Source organism: Heterocephalus glaber, unplaced genomic scaffold (genome assembly GCF_053883595.1).
Source record: "Heterocephalus glaber isolate CG9 unplaced genomic scaffold, H.glaber_assembly_v1.0 deba00001509, whole genome shotgun sequence".
In the NCBI taxonomy this organism is placed as follows: domain Eukaryota; kingdom Metazoa; phylum Chordata; class Mammalia; order Rodentia; family Bathyergidae; genus Heterocephalus; species Heterocephalus glaber.
The window spans coordinates 57,853,588-57,879,312 of record NW_028258325.1 but is presented as its reverse complement, the minus strand read 5'-3'; the positions used below and the strand labels follow the sequence as shown (position 1 = coordinate 57,879,312).

Below are 25,725 nucleotides of genomic sequence, written 5' to 3'. Positions count from 1 at the left end.
GATTTTGAAAACAAACCAGTAAATGGCCTCAAGTCAGAATCCATGGAATACAGTAGCAGTGGTCATGAGGAAGAACAAAGATTGGAAGTAAACACACAGCCCCTTGAAAATGTGACGAAAAATGAAAAAAGCATGACAGGTATCGAGGTGGAGAGGTGGATGTAAAACAAGAAATCGCATTTATTCGAGCATGTCAATGGCAACTTCAGTGCAGATGTCACCAAAGCTGAAAAATCAAAACAGCCTGAAGAGGATAAGAAGCCAAACAAACCTCCAAAACTGTTTGCACAAACCATAAGAAATGGCATTAAAAATGTGCCCTGTCTAGCAGCTGAAGCAAACATATCATTTAACAAATTCAGTATTGAAGAATTCAGCAAGGTGTTGGAAAACCATCCCTACAAACCCCTGAAAGACACTGAGAACCATAACAATGCCATGGGCTCCACTGTCTCTGGTACGAGCTGTGACACCTCAAGGACAAGAGTTACATCTTCATCTTCCAAAAGTCTGGCTTTAATTGCAAATCTGAAGTTTCTCCAAATTTAAAGTCAGACCAGCACACACAGTGAAGGTGACCAACCTAAAACCCCCTAGAACAGAGTGAGTAAAGACCCTCAAGATTGCTCCCCCATGCAGCCCACAGTCCTCTCCCTCATGAAACACAGGAGGCTCATGCTGGAGTAAGTGGTCGCCATCGAGGCCCTGACACAACTCTCTGAAGCCCTATCAGAGAACTCCTTACCATCCAAGTCAGAGAAGGAGGAAAAACAGCTCAGAGAACAGCTAGTCTGCTTAACAGCTGCAAAGCCATCCTCTACTCCATAAGAAAAGACCTTCAAGACCCTAACTTCCATGGGGAGCCGCAAAGCCTTCCTCATTGTCCTTCTCTGGAAAAGTGAAGTTCACGCCTGACAGCGGTGTTCAATGGCCAGAACACTCTGTCCAAGTCACCGATTGGCTCTGCTACTCACCAAGCACCCACCAAGCCTCTCGAACATCCAAAAGTCAAAAATTCAATATCTTTTTTAATACCAAAATCTAATTCTTCAAATACTTACAAAAGTGTTGTGGAACTGGGACTGGTCTTGATGATTTGCATCAGTTGCCACCAACAAGTTATAAATTGGGATACTGTAACTAATTGCTGGTCAGGAGTGAAATTTTGAATTCCAAGGAAGATCCATCAAGTCAGGACACATCTTACAGCCAAATTGAGGAAGATGTTGCAACGCAGCTAACACAACTTGCATCGATTATTAAATTATATAAAGCCAGAAGACAAGAATGCTGAGAGTCCACCAACAAGCCTTGTGGCGCATAATGCACAGCAAAAACATACTCAGGAGAAGGGCACGGTGCCACAGAAACCACATTCAAGTGTGCAAAACAATCACAGTTCATCATTAGGAAAGCAAAAGAACACAACCCAGAAAAAGGCAAAGTCTACCCCCAGAAGAGATCGGCGGGAAAAGAAACCCATGGTCATAACCTGTCAAGAAAACAATTAGAAGCAGCAGGAGCATATGTCCTATGAGTATAGTAAGTTACATGACATTTGGATTGGTTCCAAATTTCAAAGATTTGGTGAGTTTGGTCCACATGATTTTCCTCTTCTCCTGGGAAAAATTCCTCCCTTTTCCAAAGTTCTGAAACCACTGGCTCAAGCCACTACCACCCTACAACACAAAAAATTATTTCCTCCCCTCAGTCAGATCAAATTTGAGCAACATTCTGAATTAGCACAGGAGAAAATGGTGGTGAAGGTTAAACCACTGGATTCCCTTCCAGTGTTTTATCCTGAGGCCAAATCCCACCAGTAGGTGTGTGTGTATAAAGCCCACAGCCCTCAGGTACAGGCAACAGTCAATGGCAACCTGAAAGTTCACCCCTTGCCCCCGCCCTCCTGTCCACCTAACCAGTGTGCTAACCTGGTGGCCGGCACTGACCAAACACGGTTTCTGCAGGATGCCCTAGAGCACCTCAGACCACAGAGACTGGCAGCGCCACCCACTGTCTCTCCAGAAACCCTCTTACCAGACCCAGCACAGATTCTCAGGAACTTGAATGCAGTCAGTTCAGGCGGAATCACAGTGGTTTCCCCCAAAGGAGAAAGAGGAAGAGGAAGTCTGCTCACCTGGTATTGGAGCATCCGAGTTTTCCCCTGTGGACAGTGCACAGAAGAATTTTCATGATTATGCCATGAAGTTCCTCATTAACCCTGCCAAAAACCTAGTGGCTGCAACAAAAGATCCGGAAGTGCCAGCCTGCGACTGTCCTGATGGAGGTATACAAAAAGACAAAGGCCCATATTATACATACCTGGGGCAGGACCAAGTGTTGCTGCTGTCAGGGAAATCATGGAGAATGGGTATGGCCAAAAAGGAAAGGCGATAAGGATAGAAAAAGTTGTGCACACCGGAAAAGAAGGAAAGAGCTCTCAGGGGTGTCCAGTCACTGAGTGGGTAATCAGAAGAAGCAGTGAGGAAGAGAAGGTTCTCTGTTTGGTCTGGCAGCGCCCAGGCCACCAGTGCGAGACGGCTGTGATAGTGGTGCTCATCATGTGGGATGGCATCCCACTACCGATGGCGGACAGACTGTACACGGAGCTCACGGAGAACCTAAAGTCATACAATGCTCACCCGACAGACCGAAGATGTATCCTCAATGAAAACCGTACCTGCACATGTCAAGAAATTGACCTGGAGAGGTGTGGAGCTTCATTTTCTTTTGGCTGCTCATGGAGCATGCATTTCAATGGGTGCAAATTTGGTAGAAGCCCAAGCCCCAGAAGATTTAGAATGGATCCAAGTTCTCCCCTACACAGCTACAATGAAAGAATTACTAAAGGATGTAATCCAGAAAGAAGATATGTGAAACCGGAACGAGTCTGTAAGGAACACGTGGCCATGGAAAAGAACCTGGAAGATAATTTACAGAATCTGGCTACAGAATTAGCTCCAATTTATAAGCAATATGCGCCTGCTGCTTACCAAAACCAGGTATTATATGAACACGCTGCCCGAGAATGCCGGCTTGGTGCAAAGGAAGGTCGCCCTTTCCCCGGGGTCACTGCCTGCCTGGACTTCTGTGCACATCCGCATTGGGACATCCACAACGTGAACCACGGGAGCACTGTGGTGAGCACTCTGACCTGAGAAGATAACCGCTCACTGGGCGTTGTCCCTGAGGATGAACAGCTCCACATCCTCCCGTTGTACAGACTGTCCGACAAGGATGAGTTCGGCTCCAAGGAAGGCATGGAAGCCAAGATCCAGTCCGGGGCCGTGCAGGTCCTCCAGCCCACACGGAGGAAGAGGACGCGCTTCACGCAGCCAGTCCCTCGCTCTGGGAAGCAGCGGGCAGCGATGATGACTGAGGTATTGGAGCGCAAGATCAGGGCGGTGGAGAAGAGGCAGAGTCCTCGGGTCAAGCGGAATAACAACTCTGCCGTGGCCAACAACAGCCAGGCGACATCACTTCCCATCCCAGGCTCAGACAACACTAAATGCTACTCATCTGTCAGGCTCAGACAACACTAAATGCTACTCATCTGTCCCATCCATGCCTCACCCTGAGAAAGAGGCAAACCTGTCTCCAGTCTTCTGCCCCCGAAGCCTCCTCCCTCACAGCAACTCCAGTTAGGTACCCTAAGATAGGCTTGCTTACATTCCCGGGAGAAGCAGCCCTGCCCTCTGCACCACGCCTTCCACAGCACCCGCAGGTGCTCACGTAGCTGCTGGGGAGAGTGCAGCAGCTGCTGTCCCCACCCTGTCCTGACCCGTGCTGAAGCCCCTGGCTTACCCCGAGCCTCCCCCTGGCCTGAACATCCGGGCCAGCAGCCCCTCTTCCTCGCATCCTGCCTGGTGGATGAGGAGGAGCTGCACTGGGAAGGGGATGAGCCACTGTCAGGCGACGCCCTGTCTGAGGAGCTCCTGTCCCCTGCTGAGGAGAAGCTGCCTTACCTGGACGAGTACTGGTTGGACAGTGAGCACATCTTCCTGGACGCCAGCGTGGGCGGGGTGGCCATCGCGCCCACGCATGGCTCAGTGCTGATCGAGTGCTCGCGCTGCGAGCTCCAGGCCACCACCCCTGTGGCCAACCCCAACCGCAACCACCCCATGCACCTCTCCCTCGTCTTTTACCAACAGAAAAACCTGAGTCAGCCCCAACACGGTTTCGAACTCAACAAGATAAAGTCTGAGGCTAAAGAAGCCAAGAATAAGAAAACGAAGGCCTCAGGGCGGAAAGAGCAGGCAGCTGATGAGGGCACTGCCTTGTTCCTTGAAGTAAAAGAATTGAACCAAATCCCTTCTCACAAAGCATTAACGTTAACTTATGACAACGTTGTCACCGTGTCCCCTTACGCCCTCACACGTGTCGCAGGGCCCTAAAACCACTGGGTCTGAAGGCTTTTGCCCCCTTCTCAATGCCTTTGCTAGTGCAGTGTATTTTTTCAAGGTGCTGTTAAAAGAAAATCATGTTGTCGTTTACTAAATCTTCATCTCACCCATTTCAAGGCCGAGGTAAAAAAAAATTTTTTCAAAGGGGTAGGTACTTAACTGTGACTATATTTTGACAATTGGTAGAAGGTGCACATTTTAAGCAAAAATAAAAGTTTCATAGTTTTAAATACAAAAAAATAGGAGACAAAGCAGTTGAATGTATATTAATTAAATTTTATAAGAACAATAACAATTTTTCTATTTTAAAAGTAGGTGAAAACTCAGTTCCACAGGTGAAGGAAGTTGAACCTGTTTATATTAAAAATTCAAGAAACTGGGCATGTTTAATCTGGAGGAGAGTGGAAAACTATATATTATTGCTTTCTTTAAGTATTTTACATGGAAGAAGGAATTAATGTTTTATGTAGGTCCCCAACTGATAGACCTAAGACTTATGTCATGGAAGATAAAGAGAGACATATTTCAATTCAAAATAAAGAATTCATAAAATCAGACCTGACCAAAGAGAAGCCAGCCTCCATAGGGAAGGACATTTCCATCATTTTAACCATGGTGCCAGGGTTGGAGGATCACCTGTCATGGACCATGTAAAGCTGACTCTAGGTATCAGATATGTAACTGATTGGCCTAAGATAATGTGGTGGTTTCTTTCAACCCTCGGAGATTTTTATCTTGATGATGACTTTTTATGCCTGAGTCTTAAGTTCTGCAACAAGCCTTTACATTAGTGGTAAATCTGCACTCAAAACATACAAAGGCTGGACAAGAGAACTGTAAAATGGTCTTAAGTCAGTCAGTGTCATATAGAAGAATGTACAAGTGGGAGGTTTAACACCTGGCATTCTCAGCAATTAAGGCACAAATCAGGGAAGAAGACATAAGAAAGCACGTAGGACAATACCAGTAGCATTATCTGACTATGTACCTTTCTCGTATGTGTCATAGTCCAGAGGGACATAGTGTGACAGCAGACATCATCATGGTATTCCAGTTCCCATCCACTTGGCAGAGGAAAATAAGAGAGAAGAAAATCCATAGCACCTTAAATCGGAAGATAAGGAATACAAGAACTTTGCCAATAAATATTTCATCAGTTCAAGTTAATGGTAAGTATGTGCCTTTCTATGGAATGTGAATTTCTCTATTAAGTTCACATTTTGTGCAATCACAAATTCACCTGTCATTATTTTCATTCTAAATAATAGCTAGAACGCACCTGGAGGAGGACTGGGAATATAGCTTGGTTTGGCTGAATACTTGCCTAGCATGCTCAAGAACCTGAGTTAAAATTTTAACACCACAAAAATTATAAAGGATGAATATAATTCACACGGAAAAAATCAGCTTAAAGAAGTGATAGTTCTAGGGTGTACTATTCTGTAATGAGAACATGACTGATGTATCAAGTGATTTCTCTGAAAGTAGTTGATTAACATTCATCACAAAATAAAGACAAGCTTTTATTACCAACAGAGGGTTAATCTGACCCAGACACTGCCTCCCTGATTAACCAAGTGGAAATGCCAAGGAATGGTTGAGCAATATTTGTATTGCTGTATGAAACGTCGTTTGATAGCTCAGTTGACAGAGTGGGGAACTGTATTGCGGTATAAGACTTTCTGAAAAAAAAATTTCATTTATTGCCTTTACAAAGTATGGCTTAGCTGACTGCAGTGGTGTAGGCCTCCAATTCTAGCCACTTAGGAGACTGAGGCAGGAAAGTAGCAAGTTAGAAACCTGCTTAGGCAACAAAGTGAGACCTTGCCTCAACATAAAAAGGGCTGGGGATTCAGCTCACTGGTAGACTACTTGTCTAGAATGTTCAAGGCCCTGGGTTCAAGTTTAATCTCTAATACCTACACACACACACACACACACACACACACACACAAAGGATAAATTTGTGTATATATATATATGGCCATATTATGAAGTTTTTGTTAGCTTCTTTCCTGTGAGAAAATGGTGTTGCTGAAGCTATCAGATAAGTAATGCTTTAAAAATCACTAAACTAGAAAAAATATCCCTGGAACCATTTATCCATCAGTCCACTCCTCTCTTCTGATCACCCTTAGCTCATTACACTACCATCACTTGCCTAAATGGAAGAGAAGGAATGTTTATCAGGGTCCATCGCTATGCTCCTTACATGCAGTATATGATTGAATTTCTATGTTCCAATGAAGTAGGAAAATTGAACTTCATAGATGTAATAATCAAGCAAAAAGGTTGGGGAATTTAATAATTAAAAGGAGCTTATATCTCTAATTTCTTGATAGGCTTTATTAAAAAGGGGCTCTGTGCTTAAACACACTTTATAAATTTTGTGTATGATATTTGTCCCTTGGAAATCCACCCCTTACATCAGCGTGTTAGAGATTCTGAGAAATCAGCTGGACAGAAACCCGTTTACCCTTGTATGCTAAGCTGCTTTCTCAGCATCTGCTTCTAGTAAGTAGCCAAGTACACAATTCCTCTACAAATCCCAACACACACCAGATTTAAGACAGTCAAGCAAGTGATTTATAACAAACATGAAGCAGGATGCCCAGCCTTCCAAGGGTCTAGCTGACTCTTCACAAGGAAACTTCACCAGGAAGTGAGATTCTGAAGTCATGAAACAGACAGACACATTTGCTGATGTGACAAAGAGCCAGCTACTCAGGAAGTAAAGCTATAGACCTCTCCCAAACAGGAGGGAGGAGCCTGTCAACTGCTTAATCCACCTTCTTTGTGAGGTGGTGAGACACATGAATTTAGCTTGTGAAATAGCGGCCATTCTGATAAGTTACATGATATGATGTACTTAAGTGCCAATAATGAGTAAATCTTCCAGACATTTAAAAGACCAAACCATCTGAAACTAGAAATGAGGCGTGAAATAGTCATTGGTTGCCTGGTCTTATATCTTCTGGGATCAGTTTATAAATTTTCTCTTAATTTAGTAACTGTACTAGATCAAAAAAGTAGATGAACTGATGGAAAACTTAATTTAAGAGGAACCTAATTGTAACTCCACTGAGTTACCACAGGACCCCAAAAGTGGCCGATACCTTGTGCTCGTTTTCACATCTGTAAAATGCAGTGATAATGTTTATGCTTCCTGAAATCACAGAATTATTGTGAAAATATACAAAAATATTGTGTGAACAAAGAGGTTACATGATTAGTGTGAAACTATTAGATTGTGTGCATACTTCAGAAACCTGAAGCCATTCGTGTGAGTGACTAGTAGTAGAATAAAGTAACCTTGAAGGTTCCAGAATTTTCAATTGTATGGTGTTTACTAGTGTTTGGGAAAGGCTCATAGAGTAGCATCTTAAGGCAATTCTTAAACATGCAAAAATATTGTTCTACAGAAATATGTAACCTTGGAACTTCAGAAAAATAGAATTTAAAACAATTGACATTCTAGGTCAAGCCTATACATAATCCCTTAGTTTAAGATTCATCCAAAATTTATCAAGAAGCTATGCTTTGTTTTGACAAATAACTGTAAGGCAGATTCTTCACTAGATACGGTGTGTCAAAGCAAAGCTAAAATCAGCTTCTTCACATTACAAAAGTAGAGAAAAATAAAGGATGGATAATAGGAAGTAGGGAGATCTTTTTCAAATGAGGGCAAGAGATGGAGAGGAAAGAAAGGGAAAAGGATTTTAAAATGAGAAATGGAAATAAAGCATTTTCAAATGCTAAGGGGACAAAGAGTTGGAGGATGGGAGGGGAAGGAGACAAAAAAGAAATAAGATGTGTTATGTTCATGTACAAATTCCCCACAATAAATGTAATCATTATGTACTACAAACAAGTACTGATAAAAAATATATAATTAATAAAATAGTCACTGGCTGTGGTGAAGCAGCTCAGCATCTATATGTCAGGTGATGAAGGCTCTGTTTCCCACCATGACTTTTGCATTACGTAAAACTGAACAATAGGGCCAGGGATTTAGCTTGGCGGTTCTGCTGCCTGCCTCACAAGTGCAAGGTCCCAAGTTCAATCCCTGGTACCAAAAAAACCCCCAAAAAACTGAACAATAACTAGATTTCTCCCAACTTAGAAATGTGCTGGCGTGGTCACTTTCAAGACTGAAGTGTTAATATTTCTGTTCATTTCTATACTTGGGGAGTAAAAATGCTAGGTAAAAACTAGAAATCTTTAACAAATAAGTTACTTATTAAAGAAGTAGTTTACCTCCAAGTATGATCATTCTTCCCAAAAATTCAATTTTTAAGAATCTAGTTATGCTTATAACCATTACATGTGCCCTGGTATCATTCCTGAAAGTGGATCTTTTGCATCTTGCTGCAACTGAATTGATGAGATTTTAACTGGAGAATTTTAACACCATACAGTTTTTCCACTACTAAGAACAAATTAAATTTTTAATGAAGCAAGAAACTTACTGGCTTAAACTACATTTGTCAGAGAACTGAGCTCCTTCTGTAGAGTATGCACTGAGAATGTGTTCTCAGCAATTGATTCTTCACCACATAGTGACTTGGGCATGTTGTATTGGGTGTCTTTGAATTGAGTATTTTGAAAAACTCCTACTTCATCAAGTTCATTGTCACTAGTTTCCTGTGTGCAATTTACAGAAAGTTAGAATGAAACTCTTATTTTGCACAAAGGGGAGTGAGGCACTGACAAGGTAAGACTGAGAAACATGGCACTGATAGAATAAAGTAAAGTAGTTTATTACCATATGCTTATTAAGTCTTTTTGCACTTAACCATCAATAAAGTTTTCATATAATCTTCTGACTTATTTTTCTCTTTCATTAATTAAAATTGACAAAAGTTGTATATATTTGCTGAATACATTTTCACATATGTACACAAATTTAAATGTCTGTGTTTCCCTTAATCAGATTCTTAACTTGTTGCAAATTAACAAAATTTAATCCTAAATTTTGTTCAATAATTGACTTTTACCAATATTCAATGGATATTGGATAAAAATGTACCATAGTTTACTATTCAAAGAAGCATTTTGATCTTTAGAAACTATGTTTTAGAAATATTTTAGGTGACAATTTTCAATTTTTTCATTCTAAACCCCTGCGCTTTGGAATGTAAGAGACAGGAGAAACCACAGGTGAAACAGGAGGATTTAATCCCAGGATTTTAGGTGCACATTGGCCCAGCAGACTCACATCCAAAGGCTGAGCCCCAAACAAAGGAAAAGCTCCAGTTTTTATACATTCAGTCAAAGGGGGTTGGCCTACCTGGGAATAGGCAAGCAGAACAGAGACAGTTTGTCAAGTTATGACAGTTTTGCAACTTAACATATCCTAGTGGCCCTCGTCAGGTAAAAACAAGATATTATGAGAACAGGGGATTATAAAATTTTACTTACAAGGACAAAGTTGCTGGTTTTATCTCTATTAGAACAAAGAACTACAGTTCAGGTATTGCTTAGGTTGGAGAAACTTTTTGTTCCTCCTTTTTAAGTCTTGCTTCACCTTCACAAAAGAAAAAAGGTTTATGTGAAATCTTAAGTAACAAAAGAAACAAAAGCAGACCTGTTCTGGCCAAGGCTGCCTTTAAGACCCGGGCGCATCTACTGCTCCCTTTTCCCCCATACCTACAGTGGAATCCAAAGAGGCTTTCCTCTGCACTGGTAGGAAAACACAGTTTTGTGTTAATTGAAACTATGTGTGGATTTTAATCATCCACTATTTGTGTCTTGCTGCTTCAGACATTATCCATCTTATTAGAGGTTGCCTATCAATCTCTACAAAATGTACACATATGTTATTATATTAGATGGTTGTTCTCCTGACTGATCTACATTGTCTAGAATCCATATATGGTCAATGTCCTCTGATAATTCCTGGTCATTGAGACCAAGTAAGAGTATCGAATTATCATTCTTTATTTTATTTTGTTTTTCAGCAATGAGCTCATCAACAGGAAAGCTAATTTTCCAAGCATGTAAGTCTAGTTAGCTTACATAAATAACTTCAATTTTCACATCAGCAAAGATATCTTCAAGTACTAGCTAATGTGGCCCATATTTTCTTGGAAAAGAGTAATAATTGAACAATAGATAGCAATTCTCTTTTCCTAACTCTAAGACTGATTTTTTAAAAATTTATGTTTAAAAAACATTTTACATTATGACAATTCTGGAGAAATTTGAAGAAAGTATATACTTCTGCTTTGGAATAAGTGAACTTGTTTTTCTAAATTTTTAACGATTTTATGTAATGTGCTTCCTGCAGAAAAGTAGAATAATGACAAAATGGTAATGAGAAAGTGATGAACCCTGTTATTTAAGACTCAGTGGTTAAAGTTTACTTACTGGTCTCATATTCATAGCTGATGGTGGCTTCACTAACCCACTTCAATTCACTTTGGCCTGCATTTTGAAAGAAAATTGCAAAGAATTTGAGTAGTGGTATTTGTGTATTTGTCATTTATTCATGCAACAAATATCATTTAATATCTACCAAGTACCAGATGTCAGGAGCTGGTGGTATCATTGTGAATAAGTTCGGACTGTATTCAAAATTATAATTCAAAGATAGGGAAAGACATACTACAATAGTGTGATAAATGCTTTAACACATAAAGTACATACTGCTATGAGAGTCAATAAGAGACCATAATGTTAAGTGAACAAAATCAGACACACAAGCTTGAACATCACATGGGTTCCCTTATATGAAAAAGTTAACATATAAATAAAGCATGAAATAAAAGACAGACAATAGGATAAAAAGAAAAAGAAAAAGAAAAAGAGAGAAAGAGTGCGTTATTATAATCTAAATATGTTTCTGCTGTCCAAAACAGTGTGAGAGCTCACTTTGCAAGATTTCTATTTCTTTGGATATGTTAAGCTCTTTATTGTTGCTATAAGCATGGTCTATTTTGAAATGAAAAGTAAATTCCCAGAATAGGAAAATCTATAAAGATAGAGAGTAGCTCAGTGGTCGCCTAGATTTCAGGGAGAGGCATTGGGAGATGATACGTAGTGGGTAGAGTATTTTGATTTTAGATAACAAAAATGATCTGAATTTGATTGTGGTCATTGTTGTACAACTATGTCAATATGGTAAGACTTACTGAATCATACACTTCGAGTTTGTAAATTGTACACTATGCAAATTTTAGTTCAATAAAGCTGTTACTTTAAAAAGAAAAAAAAAGGAAAGAAATTTAGGTAGCCTGATCTTATGGAGTCGGAATATGATCCTGGAAATAAAACAGAGGTGAAGCCATAAGGCAAGTGACCAGTAGCGAGTTCCTGGGCATGGGAAGTAGTCCATAAAAACATCTTAAGACAAATGAGAATGTGTAGTCATCTCTTATAACTGACAAAGTATCAGCACAGCTGGAACTTGCAGTACTGGGAGAGGAAGGGGAGGGCTGTGATTAATAGTGATCAAGGACCAGAACCCCAATGAAACTTTTTTGCTTTATCAGGAGGACAATGAAATGTCTGAAAGGTTCAGACACTTCAGAAAGATCACTCAGGTTCCAGTGTGGAGAATTAATTAGATGAGCAAGACTTGAAGCAAGATGGGAAGTGGAAAGTACTCTATTCCTTCAGATGAGGAAAAATGGTATTCTAAACTCAGAGCAATAAGCTTTCTAAAACAGCTGGCCATGCCATGTTTGGAGTGTAATCAATACCAGTAAAATGAATTTTCTTTTTGATACTTAATTAGTTGGAGCAAGAAATAAATCTACCATTTCTTAGTGCAAATTGTGCTATAAATTGGTTTAATTCTTAGCAGGAATCCTAAGTTTGATGCACACAATAGAATACATGTTTATTCTCACAATAGAGAACATAATGTTTACTTTTAAACTTGGAAACTTTCATCCTGAAGAGAAACTAGTTGTGCTACATTAATCCAGGCACACCTTAGAGGAAAGTGGTCACTCAGAAAAGGAGAGTGGGTTTCTGACAAACAGGCAATTACACGTATGGCCAGAGGGAGTTGTTCCTCTAGCAAGGACTTCCTGTCAAGGTAACACCTCTGGACCACCTAAAACTGGAAAATAGTAATCTTACTGGGAGCTCCCAGAGTAACTAGATAGTTGATAATGCAAGTCCACAGGGTTAATTTGAAGTGTGTCAATCCTTTGCAGCTTAACAAAGCTTCAGTGGGTAATATATTCTATTTACTGCAAGCAGAATAGTGCACCTGGAAATACAGAAAATGGACAGGATGGAGTGCATGCTTACATAATAGTAGCTTTAAATATTGTATTACAGTCTTTTATTAGTTTCTCTGTATTGAAAATTAGACGTTCCCTATAACTTAATAATCTCATCTCTTTCAGGTTGTGGTAAAAGAGCTGCACCACTAGTAGTCAACAGAATAATGTCTGGAGAACTTGCACCTAAGGGTGCCTGGCCTTGGCAAGCTTCCCTTCAGCGCAGTAACATCCATCAGTGTGGGGCCACCTTGATTAGTAACACCTGGCTAGTCACTGCGGCACACTGCTTTAAAAAGTAAGGTATTGATCCTAAATAGGGTCCCTTTACTTCTAAAACGGTCAATGTTTTATCAAATTCTGGAGAATAGAAAATGTCCCAAATATTACTGAAGTAAAATTTTTTAAATTTCAGATTTTTTTCTAAAATGTTATATATGCATATTAATTTGTAAAAGTTGGTGGGAATATAGGAAGTAGTAATCATCATCCTAGTATTGATCAATTAAATCCTCATAGTTTTTTTTCCTTAAATTCTTTTTTTTTTGTATATCCTTTTATTGATACATTTTAGGTATACAATATAATGACATTCATCATTGGAGGTATGCACCTTTACATACTCTCTTGGTTCTTATTTTTTCCCCCTTCCCCTGTCCTCCCTTCAACCCCTCCATCCCTCCCTATTTACAAAGACTTTGTTTCCATTTTTTCATTTTCCCATATTAATTCCATTACCTTCTTTCCTTTCCCCTAGTCCTCCCATTTCTCATTCCCCTTTGCCCCTTTTCTACCTGCTTCACATTATCTATTATACATTTTAGTCCTTATTTACACATTGTTTCTCACACCAGAGAAACTATTCTGTATATACACGTGTGTGCTATTTATTTCACTTAAGAGTATTGCCTCAATTTGCATCCACTTAGCTATAAATGTTTCTAATTTCTTGTTTTTTATGGCTGAGTAGTACTCCATTTTATAAAAAGAAACCCCACATTTTCTTTATCCAGTCTCCAGTTGATGAGCATTTGGGCTGCTTCCAAGTTTTAGCTATTACAAATCGTGCTACTATGAACATGGGTGCACATATATCACTGTGGTATGATTCTTTTAATTTGTTGGGAAGATCCCCAGCAGTGGAATAGCGGGGTCAAATGGCACTTCCAGTCCTAGTTCTTTGAGGTATCTCCATACTGATTTCCACAGTGGTTGCACCAGTCTAAACACCCACCAGCAGTGGAGCAGGGTTCCTCTTTCCCCACAGACCCCCCCCAGCATTTGTTATTGGTTGATATCATGATAGCAGCCATTCTTTCTGGAATGAGGTGGAATCTCAGCATTGTTGTTTTCATTTGCATCTCTCCAATAATCAGTGATGTTGAACATTTTTTCATATGTTTATTTGCCATTTCTACTTCTTTGTCTGAAAAATGTCTATTCATTTCAAGTGCCCATTTTTGGATTGGGTCTTTAAATTTGAGAGGTCTGATATTTTTAAGTTTGTTATAGATTCGAGATCGTAGACCTTTGTCTGAGGGACAGCTGGTGAAAATTTGTTCCCACATTGTGGGTTGTCTCTTCACACTGCTGGTGGTTTCTCTTGCTGTGCAGAAACTTTTTAGTAAGAAGATATCTCACTTGTTGATTGTTTGTGCTAGTTCATGGGCAACTGAGGTTTTGTTCATAAAGTCTTTTCCTACACCAATGTCTTCAAGAGTTCTACCTAACCTCTTTTCCAGCCAGTTCAGTGTTTCTCTTTTTATATTTAAATCTTTAATCCATTTCTATTTTAGTTTAATGCATGATGAGAGATATTGGTCTAGTTTTAGTCTTTGGCAAGTTGAAACCCAATTTCTCCAGCACCATTTATTAAAGAGGCTATCTTTCCTCCACTGAGGGTGGTTGGCTCCTTTGTCAAAAATGAGATGGCTGAGTGTGTCTGGCATTGTTTCTGCATCTTTTAATCTGTTCCACTGGTCCTCAGGTCTGTTCCTTTGCCAGTACCATGCTGTTTTGATCACAGTAGCTTTGTAGTATAGTTTCAAGTTGGGGGTTGTAATATAACCTGCTATATCTCTGTTACCTAGAATTGCTTTTGCTATTCTGGGTCTCTTCTTGTTCCAAATGAAATTTTGGATTGCTTTCTCAAGGTCCATGAATGATGCTGCTGGAATATCAGTTGGAATTGCATTGAATCTATATAGCAATTTTGGAAGTATGGCCATTTTCACTATGTTGATCCTTCCTACAGAGGAGTAAGGGACATCTTTCCATTTTCTGATATCATCTCTAATCTCTCTTTTCAAAGTGCTATAGTTTTCAGAGAAGAGGTCTTTGATTTCTATTGTTAGGTTGATTCCTAGGCATTTCAGTTTTTTGGATGGTATTGGGAAAGGAATTGCTTGCCCTATTTCTGTCTCAGTGAGTCTGTTGTTCCTGTAGAGGAAAGCTATTGATTTTTGGGTGTTGACCTTGTATCCAGCTACTTTACTGAATTTGGTTATTAAGTCCAGAATACTTTTGGTGGAGTTCTTGGGGTCTTTGATATAGAGTATCATGTCATCTACAAATAATGACGATTTGACTTCTTCATTTCCTATCTCTATTCCTTTTATTTCTTTCTCCTGTCTAATTGCTGTAGCTAATCTTTCCAAAACTATATTGAACAGCAGTGGTGATAGTGGACATCCTTGTCTTATTCCTGATTTTTGTGTGAAGGATTTCAGTTTTTGACCATTTAGTATGATATTGGCTGTTGGTTTTCCATAGATGGGTTTTATCAGATTGAGGTAGAGACCATCTATTCTAATTTTTTTGTAGGGTTTTTATCATAAATGCGTGTTGGATTTTGTCAAATGCTTTTTCTGCATCTATTGAGATGATCATATGGTTTTTGTCCTTGGCTCGGTTGAAATTGTGTATTACACTGATTGATTTCTGTATGTTGAACCATCCCTGCATCCCTGGGATGAATCCCACTTGGTCATGGTGTATGATCTTCTTGATGATCTCCTGCATTCTATTTGCCAGTATCTTAGTAAGGATTTTTGCATCTATGTTCATTACTGAGATTAGCCCATAGTTCTCCTTTTTGGTTAGGTCTTTCTCTGCTTTGGAGATCAAGGTGATGCTTGCTTCCAGGAATCATTTCAGGAGTATTGCTTTCCTTTCAATTTCGTTTAAGAGTTTAAACAGTAGTGGCAGTAGTTCCATTCTAAATGTCTTGTAGAATTCAGTGGTGAAGTCATCAGGACCTGGGCTTTTCTTGGTTGGTAAGTTTTTAATTATGTTTTCAATTTCATTGATTGATATTGGGTTGTTTAGAATTTTTAGGTCTTCTTCATTCAATTTTGGTAATTCATACATGTCTAGGAATCTGTCCATTTCTTCTGCGTTTTCCATCTTATTGGCATATAGGCTCTTGAAATAGGTATTGATGACCCTCTGGATTTCTGTTGGGTCTGTTCTAATTTCACCCTTTTCAATCCTAATTGTATGGATGTGGGCTTTTCTTTCCTTTTTCTTATAAGGTTGGCTAAGGGTTTGTCAATTTTGTTTATTCTTATGAAGAACAAACTCTTGGCTTCATTAATTTTTTCTATCATTTCCTTAGTCTCGATTGTATTGATTTCTGCCCTGATCTTTATAATTTCCTCCCTTGTATGAGCTTTGGATTTTTCCTTCTCTTCTCTTTCTAGAAGCTTGAGGTTCAGCATCAGGTTGTTTAATTGGGCTCATTCTGTTTTCCTAATATGCATATTCCCTGCTATGAATTTCCCTCATAAGACTACTTTCATTGTGTCCTGTAGATTCCGGTATGTTGTGTTGTCATTACCATTTATTTGAAGGAACTGTCTGATTTCTTCTTTAATTTCCTCTGTGACCCACTGGTTATTCAGAAGTGTGTTGTTCAATTTCCATGTGTTTATGAAGTTTTTGCAGTTTCTTTTGCTATTAATCTCCAATTTCTTCACATTACGGTCTAATAATATACAGGGGATAACTTCAGTACCTTTGCACTTACCTAAATATGTTCTATGAGCGAGTATGTGGTCTGTTTTGGAGAATGACCCACATGCAGCCAAAAAGAATGTGCATTCTGATTTTGTGGGGTGAAACACTCTGTAACCATCTGTTAAGTTCTTTTGTTCAAGAGTGATTGAGTTCTAGAATTTCATTTCTTGTGTTTTGTCTAGTTGATCTATTTATTTGTGACAATGGGGTATCGAGGTCCCCTACTACTATTGTATTAGTGCTTATATGGTTTTTCATGTCCGTTTGTATTTGTTTTATATAGTTGGGTGCACTAGTGTTTGGTGCATAGATATTTATGATTGTCATCTCTTCTTCTTGGATTGTTCCCTTTACAAAGATATAGTGTCCTTCTTTGTCTGTGTTAATCAGTGTGGGTTTGAAAGCCACTTGGTCTGCAAAGAGGATAGCTACTCCTGCTTTTTTGGGGGTTCCCATCACATGGAGTATTGTTTTCCACCCTTTAACTTTCAGCCTATGAATTTCTTTTTGAATTAAGTGTGTTTCTTGTATGCAGCATATTATTGGATCTTGTTTCTTGACCCATTCTGACAGTCTATTTCTTTTGATTGGTGAGTTGAGACCATTAACATTGATGTTTATAACTGATATGTATTGAGTTATCATTGTCATGACTTTTTCTTTTTGTTGGATCCTCCCCCTTTGCTTTTAATTTCTTGTCATGCCTGGTGGATTCATTCTGCTGGGCTTCCTGGGGATGTGATCCTTGTTGTCTTTTTCTAGGATTTTGTCTAAAATTTTTTGAAGTGGTGGTTTGGTATTCATGAAGTTCCTAAGGTGCTGTTTGTCATAAAAGTATCTTATTTCACCATCAATTTGGAAAGATAGTTTTGTAGGGTACATCAATCTGGGTTGGAGGTTGTTTTCCTTTAGGGCTTGAAATACATCACTCCAAGCTCTTCTTGCCTTGAGGGTTTGTGTTGAGAAGTCTGCTGTGAATCTGATGGGCTTTTCTTTGTATGTGATTTGTTTCTTTTCTCTAACTGCTTGTAGAATTTTGTTTTTCTGTTGGGTTTCTGGACTCTTAACAATGATATGCCTATGTGTAGATTTTTTTTGATCAAGGCTAGTTGGAGTTCTATATGCCTTGCTTATCTGTATGTCAAATTCTTTTCCCCTGCTTGGAAAGTTTTCTACTATCACTTCTGTGAAAAGTTTTTTTTATGTCATCTGCACTCTCTCCTGTTTCTTCATTGACTCCAATCAGTCTTATGTTATTGTTCTTTGTATCATCTAGCAGCTGCTGGATTGATTTCTCATGGTCCCTTAGAATTTTAAAGAATTTCTCTTTTCCTGGTCACTGATTGCAATCTTTTCTTCTATATCAGAAATTCTGTTTTCATATTGGCTCATTCAGCTGTGTAAGCTTCCAATGGAATTTTTAATCTCCTGGAAATCTGTTTGCATCCGTTTCATGGATTCCGTTTGTTTCCTATGTTGGCATTCCATCATGTTCCTCACTTCCTTTATTTTTTTATCTGTGTCCTCTCTAGATTTATTAATCATGTCTTGCCCTATGGGCACAATCTTTGCTGTTACGTAAGAAATTATTTCTGATTCCACTTTTTCCAGATCCTCCTTCGTTGCTAGTTCAGGGAGTCCAGGTAGTTGAGTATCAGATTGTTCCATGTCATTTCCTTTTGGGGTTACTGTAGGTGATCTGGAAGTCTGGTTCTGAGGCTTGTTTACCTGTCTTCTCATTTTGTTGGGGGGTGGGTGTGGTTCCTGGTGCCGGCGGGGCTCACCTCCTCTGTGCTGGGAGCTATGCATGCTGACCTGGAAGTCTCCTCTGGGCTGGGAGCCATGGCACACTGACCCAAAGGCCTCCTCTGTGTTGGGAGCTGTGGCACCCCTACCTGGAAGCTTCCTCCAGGCTGGGAGCTGTGGCACAGTGACCTGGAGGCCTCCTCCACACTGGGACCTGTGGCATGCCTACCCAGAAGCCTCCTCAAGGCTGGGAGCCATGGCACACTGACCTGCAAGTCTCCTCTGTGCTGGGAGCCATGGCACGCTGACCTGGAGGCCTCCTCTGTGCTGTGGGCTGTGTCCTTAAATTATTTTATTGGTGCACTTTAGGCATACAATATGTTTACATTAATCATTGGGTGCTCTTACCTGTACATGATGTATTTTGGTTCTTTTTTTTTTCCCCATTTCCTATGAGCCCTTCACCCCCTCCACCCTTCCATATTTACATAGATTTCATTTTCATTTTTTTTCTTTTCTCATAATTTTCCTTTCCCTTCTTTCCTTTCCCCTTTCCCTCCCACCACCCCTACACCTTTGGACATTTTTCTAATTCAAATTATCAATTATTCATTTTAATCCTTATTTACACTTTCAGTTTCTCACACTAGAGAAAGTATTCAGTATTTACACATGTGTGTCCTATAGTTTTAAATAAAGAAAACTAAGAAAGCAGAAGTCATCTTAACACAAACTATATTCTAATGGCATGTAGAATTAGTTCCTTGTCAAATAGCACTCTCCACTTAATACTAGTGTCTGTTTTTGCCAAAAGCTTGGGTCAATCTCATGCTAATGATAAATAATCATACTAATTGCAAAATGGAACTGATACCTTCAATGGATGCAGGAAGTTGGTAATTGTTATCACAGAGAACTGATCAAATCAAATGTATAACACTGACATATAAAAACCTTTTCAAAGAGAGATTGAAGATGATATCAGAAAATGGACAGACATCCCCTGCTCCTGGGTAGGAAGGATTAATATAGTGAAAATGGCCATACTTCCAAAACTGCTATATAGATTTAATGCAATTCCAGTTGAGATCCCAGCAGCATACTTCATAGACCTCGAGAAAAAAATCCAAAAATTCATTTGGAGCAAGAAGAGACCCAAAATAGCAAAAGCAATTCTAGGTAACAGAGACATGGCAGGGGGTATCACAATCCCCAACCTGCAACTATACTACAAAGCTACTGTGATAAAAACAGCATGGTACTGGCAAAGAAACAGGCTTGAGGAACAGTGGAACAGATTAGAAGATGCAGAAACAATGCCAGACACACTCAGCCACCTCATCTTTGACAAAGGAGCCAAACACCCTCACTGGAGGAAAGATAGCCTCTTTAATAAATGGTGCTGGAAAAATTGGGCTTCAACTTGCCAAAGATTAAAACTAGACCTGTATCTCTCACCATGCACTAAACTAAAATCAAAACGGATTAAAGATCTAAATATTAAAATAGAAACTCTGAACCAGTTGGAACAGAGGTTAGGTAGAACCCTTGAAGACATCAGTGTAGGAAAAGATTTTATGAACAAAACCTCAGTCGCCTGTGAACTAGCACAAACAATCAACAAATGGGATCTCTTCTTATTAAAAAGCTTCTTCACAGCAAGAGAAACCACCAGCAGTGTGAAGAGACAATCCACAGTGTGGGAAAAAATCTTCACCTGCTCTTCCTCAGACAAAGGTCTACTATCTCGAATCTATAAAGAACTTAAAAAGATCAGACCTCCCAAATTTAAAGAGCCAATCCAAAAATGGGCATCTGAAATGAACAGACATTTCTCAGACAAAGAAGTAGAAATGGCAAATAAATACATGGAAAAATGTTCAATATCACTGGTCATTTGAGAGATGCAAATGAAAACAATGCTGAGATTCCACTTCACTCCAGAAAGAATGGCTGCTATCATGAAATCAACCAATAAAGAATGCTGGCAGGGCTGTGGGGAAAGAGGAACCCTGCTCCACTGCTGGTGGGAGTGTAGACTGGTGCAAGCACTGTGGAAATCAGCATGGAGATACCTCAAAGAACTAGGACTGGAAATCCCATTTGATCCTGCTATTCCACTGCTGGGGATCTTCCCCAACAAATTAAAAGAATCATACCACAGTGATATATGTGCACCCATGTTCATAGCAGCACAGTTTGTAATAGCTAAATCTTGGAAACAGCCCAAATGCCCATCAACTGGAGACTGGATAAAGAAAATGTGGATTTTTTATAAAATGGAGTACTACTCAGCCATAAAAAATGAGAAATTAGAGACATTCATAGCTAAGTGGATGCACATTGAGGCAGTACTCTTAAGTGAAATAAATAGGACACAGATGTGTAAATACCGAATAGTTTCTCTGGTGTGAGAAACTGAAAGTGTAAATAAGGACTAAATGTGTAATAGGTCATGTGAAATAGGAAGAAAAGGGGCAAAGGGGAAGGAAGTGGGAGGGCTAAGGGAAAGGATAGAAGGGAATGGGATTAATATGAGAAAATGGAAAAATAGGAACAAAATTTTTATAAATAGGGAGGGCTGGAGGGGTTGAAGGGAGAGCTGGGCAAGGGTGAAAAACAAGAACCAAGAGAGACTATGTAAAGGTACAAATTTCCAATGATGAATGTCATTATATTGTATACCTAAAATGTACCAATTATTAGAATGAATAATCAATAATGTAAAATAGGAATAAAAGGTTCAAAGGGGTAGGGGTAGTGGGAGGCACAGGGGAAAGGAAAGAAGGGAAAGGAAAAAATGATGAGAAATGGAAAAAATGGAAATAAAGTCTTTGTAAATAGGGAAGGGTGGAGGGCGTGAAGGGTGGGCTAGGAATGGGGAAAAAATAAGAACCAAGGTGCATTATATAAAGGTACAATTCCCAATGAGAAATGTAATTGTGTTGTATACCTACAATGTACCAATAAAAGAATTTAATACAAAAAAAAAAGAATAAAAGATAGATAATGGGAAAAAAAAACCTTTTCAAATTAAAAAGATTCACAACAAAATGAGCAATTACCAGATGATAAAAACAGGACCTTCATTCATAAGAGTTTTCTTTGAATATTAAAGGATTAAGAGAGATTCTTTTTTTTTTTTTTTGCTTTCTAAATTCTTTTATTGGTACATTTTAGGTATACAATTCGTTCACATTTATCATTGGGTGTTTGTACCTGTACATGACATATCTTGGTTCTTATTTTTTCCCCATTACCTGTGTGCCCTTCACCCCCTCCTCCCTTCCCTATTTACATACACATCATTTACATTTTTTTTTCTTTTCTCATAGTTTTTCCTTTCCCTCCTTTCCTTTCTCCTTCCCCTCCCTTCACCCCTTCATCTTTGGACCTTTTTTCCTATTTCAAATTGTCAATTATTCATTTTAATCATTTTAACCCTTGTTTACACTATCAGTTTCTCACACTAGTGAAACTATTCCGTATTTACACATGTGTGTCCTATTTATTTCACTTAAGAGTATGGCCTCTATATGCATCCATTTAGCCATAAATGACTCTAGTTTCTCATTCTTTATGGCTGAGTAGTACTCCATTTTGTAAAAGAACCACATCTTCTTTATCCAGTTTCCAACTGATGGGCACTTGGGCTGCTTCCAAGCTTTAGCTATTACAAACTGTGCTGCTATGAACATGGGTGCACATATATCACTGTGGTATGATTCTTTTAATTCTTTTGGGAAGATACCCAGCAGGGGAATAGCTGGGTCAAATGGGACCTCTAGTCTTAGTTCTTTGAGGTACCTCCATACTGATTTCCACAGTGGTCGCACGAGTCTACACTCCCATCAGCTATGGAGGAGGTTTCCTTTCTCACCACAGCCCTGCCAGCATTTATTTGTTGATTTCTTGATAGCAGCCATTTTTGTGGGGTGAGGTGGAATCTCAGTGTTGTTTTCATCTGCATCTCTTGAATGACCAGTGATGTTGAACATTTTTTCATATATTTGTTTGCGGCTTTTACTTTTTTGTCTGAGAAATGTCTGTTCATTTCAGATGCCCATTTTTGAATTGGGTCTTTGAATTTGGGGGGGTCTGATTTTTCAATTCTTTGTATATTCTAGATAGTAGTCCTTTGTCTGAGGTACAGCTGCTAAAAATTTTTCCCATATTGTAGGCTGTCTGTTAGCTCTGTTGGTGGTTTCTTTTGCAATGCAGAAACTTTTTAATAAGATGAGATACCAGTTGTTGATTCTTTCTGCTAGTTCTCATGCTACTGAGGTTTTGTTCATGAAGTCTTTTCCTATGCCAATGTCTTCAAGAGTTCTACCTAACTTATGTTCCAGCAGGTTTAGTGTTTCTGTTTTAATATTTAGATCTTTAATCCATTTCGATCTTAGTTTAGTGCATGGTGATAGATATGGGTCTAGTTTTAATCTTTGGCAGGCTGAAATCCAGTTTTTCAAACACCATTTATTAAATAGGCTATCTTTCCTCCAATGATGTTGGTTGGCTCCTTTGTCAAAGATGAGGTGGCTGAGTATGTCTGGAGTTCCTTCTGTATCTTCTAATCTATTCCACTGATCCTCAGGTCTGTTCTTTTGTCCATACCGTGCTGTTTTTATCACAGTAGCTTTGTAGTATAGTTCAGGTTGGGGATTGTGATACCCCCCAGCCATGTCTCTGTTGCCCAGAATTTCTTTTGCTATTCTAGTTCTAAGAGAGATTCTTGACAACAGAGCCACAAGAGACAAATCTGAGATAAAGAAGAGTATATTCTATTACTGAACAGTTAACACTTGACTAATCTTTATTCCTCATGAGCACTGTTACACAACATAAATTTTATGAAATATAAGATTAAATTTCTGGTTTTATAGCAATTTTCATTTTTATTTTTCAAGATAATAGTCAGATCTTTTATCATTGATGTTTTTAAGTTTTAGATTCCTAAGTAGATTAACCTTATGAGCTTTCCTCAGTACTAATTATTATGGTGATAATAAGCCTTCTTGGGTATCTCAGCAAAATAAATGGAAAGACAGTTTTGCAGTAAAACATACCGTAGCCAGCTGCAGAGTTGGGTCATCTATAAGTTGGACAAATTATTGGACCTTGGTGTATTAGGAGATCTGATTGGTTATCATAATCAATATATCTAAGAGTATAAATCTATGTAGAGGCACTTAATACTTGTAGAATGTATACATATTAAGACTGTAGATTCTTAATATTCTTTTTACATGTTTTTTTTTTGCTATGTAATATTTTCTTTATTGCTTACAGCAACGTCAAATATTTATTTCCTTTATTTTAAAGAATGTGGATTGTTTGAACATTACCTTGATAGATGAATGCAGAACTTTAAACTAATTGAATTTGTTGTATCCTGAGTTGAAAATAGGCATAAATACTGATTTCTTCTGTGCTATGTAACTGAAGATTCAGAGTTGGGTTTGACTACTGTGATGTCACCAAAACTTAGTTTCACATTCCTCATGATATATGTATTTGTCTGTAGAACCAATCCTTAGAGATGTAACAATATCTTGCTTTTGTGACACACTCTTGACTACACAGCATATTCTACACTTCACTTGCAGGAAATCTATCTTTTTTCTTGGAAATTATTGTGCTTGCATTATTCCCCTTCTCTAAATTCCTTTCGCTCCTTAACTGAGGGTACGGTACTTCTCATTATTCTTCAAGAACTGTGTGGACTATGATGTGCTCTTTAGAGACTCCCTTGACCCCCTTCCACTGTTATTTCACTGTTGTTTGTATAACATACCATCTTGTTTATTTATATTTTTAATTTATTCTTATTAGTACCTAATGATTACATTCATTGTGAGGAGTAAATGGACATAACCATTCTTAGTTCTTTTTACTTGCCTTTTCCTCCCTCCTCCCTTCTTCTATCTCTTATAGAATCTTAATATTCAAAAGAATAGGCTGAAATCCGCAATCCTTTCTGCAGGTTATAGTTTTGGGCAGTATATCTCCCACTCATGGGTTCTTCACCAATTTAGCCAATTTTGTGATAGTAGTTCTATATCTGAAAATGTCTTTATTTCTTTATCCACTTAACAGCTGTTTCTTAGATTCTCTTTCTCAGGCCAAACATTAGATGAGTGAAAATCTCCAAACCATACATTTTATTTTGCTTATTAAAATAAAATTTTAACATCACCAACTTCCAGAGGCCCTGTCATATTGGTTCCCCTCCAAACGTTTAGTAATTATCAGTGGCTTTTTTTTGTTTTACATTTTTTAAGTAATATTTTTATTAGTACATGTCTGCAGTATATAATGTTTACATACATTTGTAGAGGGTAGGTGCATGTATTTAACACATCTTATTCTTTTTATTCCCCTTCACCGCCTCTTCCTCCCTCCTCCCTCCACCTCTGGGTCCAGAAAATGTAGTATTTACACACAATGGAGTACTAGTCTGTCATAAAGAAGGATAAGTCTGAATCATGTGTAGGAAAATGGAGCAGCTTGAGAGCATAATGTTAAGTGAAATAAAAAAGACACACAAGCTTACATATCACATAACTATCTTATGTGAGAAACTCAAAGTATAAATAATTTCACAAAACAAAATAAAAGATAGATGATAGGAAATAGTAAGATACCAGTGCCTTCTTTAAAATAAACTTTCAAGAATTAAACCCATAAAGATAGTATGACTGATGTCATATATGACAAGTTAAATAAGAAGCTTCTGGAAAAGACAAATAACAGAAGTTTAATGCAAGGGTAACATGTAGCTCACTCACAAAACCATTCTACTCAGAGGGTGACACTTAGGGAGGTCGACCTTCCATGGCCTACCAAAGACAACTCATTTCTTTATGTCCTAGGCAGCATATACTCCAGAATGGGCAGACGGTGTAGAAGTTGTGGAAGGGAAATGGTTGTGTTGAGTAACAAAAATGTAATGTTTAAAAAGTCCTTAATCATGTCAGAGTAATGAGCAACAATAAAATTATTAATTAGTAAATCATTAGTTAGTAAGTATAAATGGAGTGAAAAAACAGTACAAAAAGCAAAAATATACAATAACATGTGAAAGTTATTTAGAAAACTTTGTCAGAAGATAGCTTACTTGGAGTCTATTGTCCCCAAGACTGCATTGTGATTTAAACTGCATTTGAAATAAGTAGAGCCCAAGAGAAATGAGATGTTATTTAAAAATTCTATCTTCTTATAACTTTTTAGTGTGAAAAATTAATCCAATGAGAAAAGCTGACTCTTTGGGTCAGATACTACCTAAGACAGTGAGTTCAATCCTGGACAATACATATAAAGAGAAA

At 38.6% G+C, this 25,725-nt stretch overlaps 1 protein-coding gene and 1 pseudogene across 2 annotated transcripts in view; both read left to right on the top strand.

Moving 5' to 3' along the window:
- On the top strand, positions 1–4,409 carry LOC106009793 (methylcytosine dioxygenase TET1 pseudogene; annotated as a pseudogene).
- Tmprss11a (transmembrane serine protease 11A) overlaps positions 1–25,725 on the top strand; it is a 74,609-nt gene that overhangs the window by 33,221 nt on the left and 15,663 nt on the right. The window contains exons 5-7 of one of the 2 annotated variants that reach the window (XM_021262283.2): positions 5,412–5,572; positions 10,364–10,402; positions 12,764–12,935. In XM_021262283.2, the coding sequence (XP_021117942.1) occupies positions 5,412–5,572; positions 10,364–10,402; positions 12,764–12,935 (372 nt within the window). The remainder of the gene's footprint in view (positions 1–5,411; positions 5,573–10,363; positions 10,403–12,763; positions 12,936–25,725) is intronic. The other variant, XM_021262286.2, reaches the window with a different exon arrangement.